Source organism: Saccostrea cucullata, unplaced genomic scaffold (assembly GCF_032062105.1).
Source record: "Saccostrea cucullata isolate Sc308-1 unplaced genomic scaffold, CSIRO_AGI_Scuc_v1 ctg22296, whole genome shotgun sequence".
NCBI classification, from domain to species: Eukaryota; Metazoa; Mollusca; class Bivalvia; order Ostreida; family Ostreidae; genus Saccostrea; species Saccostrea cuccullata.
This window is the reverse complement of record NW_026934334.1, coordinates 1-6,092: the sequence shown is the minus strand read 5'-3', so window position 1 is coordinate 6,092 and position 6,092 is coordinate 1. Positions and strand designations below refer to the sequence as shown.

Genomic DNA, 6,092 nt, shown 5'->3' with positions numbered 1-6,092 from the left:
TCATAGAGCTTGGCTGTTAGATCACCATTAACGTCTTTTTCAAGTAAAATATCGAAGTATGAAACAGGTGTGTTATACTTTGCCGTATCTTTTATCTCAAGCTCACCGGGATATATTGTATCGACGTAGGAATGGACATTACCATTGGTAATTGACAATACGTCGTCGATATATCTAAATGTCGATTTGAAGGCCACAGCAAGTGTTTCTTTTTTCACGCATAAGATGAATCACAAACACTGCTTAATTTGAATATAAAAATAGGTCTGCTAATAACGGAGCGCAATTGGAACCCATGGGATTCCAATAGATTGTTGGAATACCTGGTCTCCAAAAACCAGGTATATATTGTCAATCAGAAACTCAAGCATTTTTCTAATGTCAACTTCAGAGTACTTGTTGTGCAATCGGAATGTGTTTTAACGAAATAATATTGCAAATGACGAATGCCCAGGTAAGTAAATTCACGAGTTCCATTTTTATTGAAAAAGCAGCTGTCAATGATATCAAAAAGCCTGGGCTTTGATTTATCGTGGGGGAATGGTTGTGTATAAAGTTGAAAAGTCGTAAGTTTTTATTAATTAGGTGTTGATTTTTGTAAAGTCTTTTGATTTCAGATTGTCCAAAAGTTCTTTGGAATTTTTGAGTATCCACATCTGATTCAAATCACTTCTTGAATATATTGTTGCACAGTTCTCTTGAAGTTTTTCCTTCACAACTGTCAATATCTTAGTTAGGAGTAACGAAAGAGGCTTGGTAGAATATTTATTCGAATCCGCAATGTATCTTTGTAAGGATTGTTTGTTTTAAGTTTCGGAATCCAATATATATAGGGTTGTTCAAATTCAGTTTGGTTCTGTTAAATATTAAAATTATTTAAAAGTGACATATAATTTTGAAGAATTTCTTCCTTAGATAGTAATTAGATTTCCAGGAAAAAAGATTGTTAAATGCATAATAAATTCGTTTTTTAAATGTTGAACCAACTAATATAAGGCCTTCTCTAATGCCAACCACACCTCTACCAAGAGTAAGTGATTTCTATTGCTCATTATACGCATGGAAATAGTTTGTCTGTGTATTTTATCCAAGAGGAGAGAAAAATATTTTCAAATGAGATGAATTTTAATACATGGCAAGCAAAACCCCAAGTTGTATCAATATATATCCTAGATTTTTACAAGTAGAGTGTTGACTTCTCTTAAACGAAAACAGTTGTGCGTGAGATATACAGGAATATAGAGAATTGAATAAAAAAGATTGTTTTGTTTGAAAAGAATGACGTCTTTTTTTTTTCCTTTTCAAACAGGTCGGTAGTTTGAAGGCGAATGGGGAAACATCCCTCCACAAACTTTTTGGGAAAACAGTCTTGCTATAGTTTAAATATTATAATTCATCTATTATTTGCTTGTTTCTTGAACATTTTTTTGGAGTTTTGTAAAACTCTGGAAAGTTCTTGCATTTAAATAAAGTTTGGAATCTGGACAGTTGAGTGGGGTGGGGAACTATCACAAACACGGACCTGTTAAAAGCAATATAATCGTTATTCAAAAAGCGTAAAAACGCCATTTAGAAAGGTGTAATAATCACCTTTAAGAAAGGTGAAATTATTCATTTTAAAAAATTTATTTGGTTGTATTTTACTTTTTGGATAGATTTTCTATTCAGGAATATTGGCTTCTGATAAGAGAGATAACTTTGGGCGATTCATAATTATTTTGTCATGTGATACTGAACTCGCCATGCATGTATTTCTACAATAACTTCCTATCCCGTTAAATCTTTCGTTAATATACAAATAAGTACAGAATATTATCTGGAACACGGAAGTTTTTTTCTCTTTTTTTGCTTGAAAAACCTAACTTCGTAGCTGTGTGGTTTTTTTTTGTTTATCGACAATTATAAGTAGAAATATTTCTAGTCGTCTCATAAACAATGCAAGATGAATCAAAGTGACATTATATGTCACTCTCAATGGATGGATCTCATGGATGATACTAGGTAAGTAACTTATTTCATTTTCTCTAGTCTTTTGTTAAGTATCTAATGCGAGAAAATACTCTATGTAGAAAGAGCAATACGTCTGAAGGATATCAGTTTCTATGAACTAGTACGCGATGTCTTATGACACATTCGGTATTATTCATAAATAGACTTCGATAACTTGTATAAAATTTAAAGTCCCGAATTCTAAACGATCTCAATGCTTTTCATTTAGCACATAAGAGAATTAATAGGTCACGGATTTTTGTTCCTTTCTTTAACAACACGCATGACATTCGTAAACAAATCAGTTATATGTACTAGGGCTGTTCAGTAAAAAATGTCCTAAGCTCTATGACAAACACGTTAGAAATTACATGACATTATATGACTTCCTCTCATAACTGAATATTTGATTGAGTGATTACAGATTATGTGACCACTTATTATATCATAGTTTCATTGTGAGAAGCTGGAAAACAAGGGCTATTTGAGACATTACATTTAAAATGATTGGGAAAGATTCAGTAAAATAAATTGGAAATAAACTCTTCATTAAAGTTGATGTAAATCTCTTAAAGAATTCAAAAGAAATATTCACTAAAATATGTGAAATTTATTTGCAATCAATGTCTATCTTATAGACATATGAGCAGGTGAATTCCAAAGGAACAAAACTGATATAATGGGCTTCAAAAATGGGTAACGTCCTTGACAACAAAGACAGCAACCAATGTGTTGTTTGCCAAACTTCAACAAATAAAGACACCTAGAAAAATTGATTGGCATCCTTTTTGGGGTAGTTTACAATGTTTCAAAGAGATATTTGACAGTAAAAAAGTTTCGCACTCAATGGTCAAATTATGATTTTAAAAATTAGTGAAAACGATAGTATGTAAAGAATATCTAAACAATTATTTAAAAAAAAAAAATCAAAACTATCAGTTATCCACGTTTGTCTAAAATTCGAACAGATAATGAAACTTGAATCTATTGCATTAAATACACAAAATGAAGGATATTAAGAAAACGAACGGTATTCAATATCAAAGTCGATTTACAATAAGACGCACTTGACAAAAACAGCCAAGGTCTGAGAAGAGTAAAGAATTCCAAAAGCACAAAAACAGTTTTATATGCCATTTTGTAATAATTAGTACAATAGGACACACTTGACAAAAACAGCCAAGGTTTGAGAAGAGTAAAAAATTGCAAAAGCAAAATGCCATTTTGTAATAATTAGTGGTTTTGTTGTTCAAATTCTTATTTGGGGATGCATTTCAATTTATTAAGAAGTATAGAAAGCAAGTTTTTGCAGAAAATCAATAAATTTATGAGGAGATGGAACCAGAATCAGGAATTAACTGCATACATTAAAAAGCATCCATACCCACACGCCAAAAAGAGTAAAGAAGTTTTGGGGATAACAGATAGTTAATGTTTTATTACACTAACAACATTCGCCAGATTTTTCATCCTTTGACTTGTTTCATTTCCAAAGTTAAAAAAAAATTCTGAAAGAAGGAATAAGTCTAGGAAATCATAGGTCCGCCATATTCCGGTATACGAAGAGCCATATTCAATAATGTTTTCTAAAACAATCAGAAATTGGGTAAAAATTTTACCCACATGCATTGTAATTAAAAAAACATAGTTAAATGAAATCATGAAGACTATATCATTGAAAACCTTTTTTGTTTTTTTTTCCGAGCGCATGCTATGTTTTTGAGGGGAAATGAAATGTATTGTAGTGATACATTGATACATACATTACAGTTATCTCCGTATCCTTCATTGCATGATATTCTAAAAGCCAAAAACAATTTTGCTTTGAAATTTGCTCTTTTACCTTCAAGAACACAAAGATAATATTTCAACAGATTGCATTTTCCAAATAACTGGAAATTATTTCAAAAATAGAACAGGATTGTATTATCATTCATCTGTCTTTGCTTACCTATGCCAAATTCGTTGTTTAACTGAAATACTAATAATTTGTTGTTAAACTGATATACTAATAATTCGTTGTTAAGCAGATATACTAGTTCACGGCATCCAAGAAGAAAAAAATTCGATCAGTTCTCCCTTAAATTGTTATTAATTATTACAAGGATACTCTTCTAGCTGACCTAATGTAAAGTACATTTACGAAGGAAAATACAATAAGATTACTTTTTACTACTCATGTTGTTTGTGGAAAATGTAAATAAGACATCCAATTATGTTTGGAGCATGGGTACACTTGCATAACCGTTTTATTGTCCATTTTAAATTTCCATTAAAATATCTGCAGTTCACTTTTTTTAACTTGGGAAAAATTCTTAAAACACAATTACAACGGCATAATTAAAACCTGTTATAAAGCATCAATATTTGTGAAAATTGGCATGTATGCTTTTATTTATCTATGTTTTTATTTTTCTTGTGTCGTTGTTTGTTTGTTTAAGTTTGATTTGCTAACTCTGCAAATATAACTGAACGCGAATTGAAAAATGTCAAGTCTGTGTCTTAGTCCCTTTCGGTGAAAATTCTTTCAATGAATTTTTCTTTTACTTTAATATAAATATATGCTAAAATGAGATTCAAAGCCAGTGACTTTCCTTTTTAAGTTTAGTTTTCTTTTATTAAATACATGTTAAACGTTTATAATATTAAAAATCTGAATTGACATTACATGTCCAAGGAGACTTATTTTTGCTATATTAATAATTATTTACATTTTGTTTATATAGATCAGGGAAGACTGTTAAGCAATGACATGCCCAGAATGTTGGAAATAGTGTTTTTCTCGTTTATATTCGTTGGTAAGTTAAAAACAGCTAAAAACCTTCTGATTAAAATTTTTGACTCAGTAAACCCTTTGACCAGCTTATGTATTTGTGAATGAAATAAAATATCTTGATCAAACTGAGGATTATAATACTGATATTTGTAATATATTCATGGTGTAAATAATGGGTTTGCAAGGTTGCGTTACTATATGACAACTAATGTACAAGTAATTCTAAAACATCAAGAGTCCAACCTAGTTTGTGTAAATTGGACATACTGACTGACGTTTTTCATACTACTTTTTAGTCTATTATTTATACACTGAATATTTCGCGATCATGACAAGAATCACACGGCTGGTGTGACATGGTCAGCAGTGGATGCTCACTCCTCCATGGCACTTGATCCCACCTCTGATATTTCGGATGTCCGTGTTTGCTTTGCCCCTGTTTTTTTTAAATTGTTTTATAGACTATGATATTAAATACTATTCGTTTTCTCCATATCCTTCTACACAAAAATTATTTTCTGCAAAAGAGTTGTTTATTCACATATGAATTGATGAATAATAAGCATTTAAAAAAAAATGACTCCCAAAGGTGAGAAAACTTATATGTTGTTGGTTTGGCACAGATGTTTTTTGTTAATAATAGTCTGCTTTCAAGTGAACTAATAATCCTGTGTGCATCTTTTATATATTTTTAATCAAAATTGTTAGTAGGGTCGTTAAATCTTTTGGCCTTACACTTGAAGACATGTGACATTGAGGAAAGACTGTAGCCGTTCAATGGCAAATATTTTGTTTTGTTATGCTTTATTTAAATAAGGCTGATTTCATTGTTTTTTTTTTCTTCAGTTGTTATTATTTTTAATTGTTTTTACAGGATGCTCAGGAAATTTTGTATACACTGAGCCCGGAGAAGACGTTTGCCTCACTTTTTCATTAACAGTAGCACAGCCAGGATTTCAATACATCTTCAGAGATAAATTGGCAATATGTCTTTACAGTTCTGAATCCGTTTACCAAATTACAGATGGGTGGATGAATAGAACGTTCAGCTGTAAAGTAACGTCAGATCGGATTTCTATTTGTATTAACGATACACAAGAAGAAGATGCCGGGCACTTCTCCTACAGAATAGGTATTTCTGACTACAGAGAAAACTTGACACTGGCTATTGCTAGTAAGTAATAGTGCGTATTATACTACATAGATAAATGAATATGTTTTGGGAAAATATGTTATTTTTTTAAAAAGATTATTTACAATATGCTCAGTTTTCTAATGAGTGTAATTAATTAAATGTGCTTGCGAAGATGGCCTTAACATCTAAGTA

At 30.9% G+C, this 6,092-nt stretch overlaps 1 protein-coding gene across 1 annotated transcript; it reads left to right on the top strand.

Moving 5' to 3' along the window:
• The first annotated feature begins 1,879 nt into the window (after positions 1-1,879).
• On the top strand, positions 1,880-5,963 carry LOC134240547 (uncharacterized). Its single transcript, XM_062722641.1, has 3 exons — positions 1,880-2,001; positions 4,716-4,787; positions 5,640-5,963. The coding sequence occupies exons 1-3, from the start codon at positions 1,992-1,994 to the stop codon at positions 5,945-5,947; spliced, it is 390 nt and encodes a 129-aa protein (XP_062578625.1). The 5' UTR covers positions 1,880-1,991; the 3' UTR covers positions 5,948-5,963.
• The last annotated feature ends 129 nt before the right edge of the window (positions 5,964-6,092 follow it).

Excerpts from the sequence above, each read along its gene's own strand:
- LOC134240547 (XM_062722641.1), top strand. Across the intron at positions 4,788-5,639 it reads TTTCTCGTTTATATTCGTTG|GATGCTCAGGAAATTTTGTA; the intron begins GTAAGTTAAAAA and ends TTGTTTTTACAG.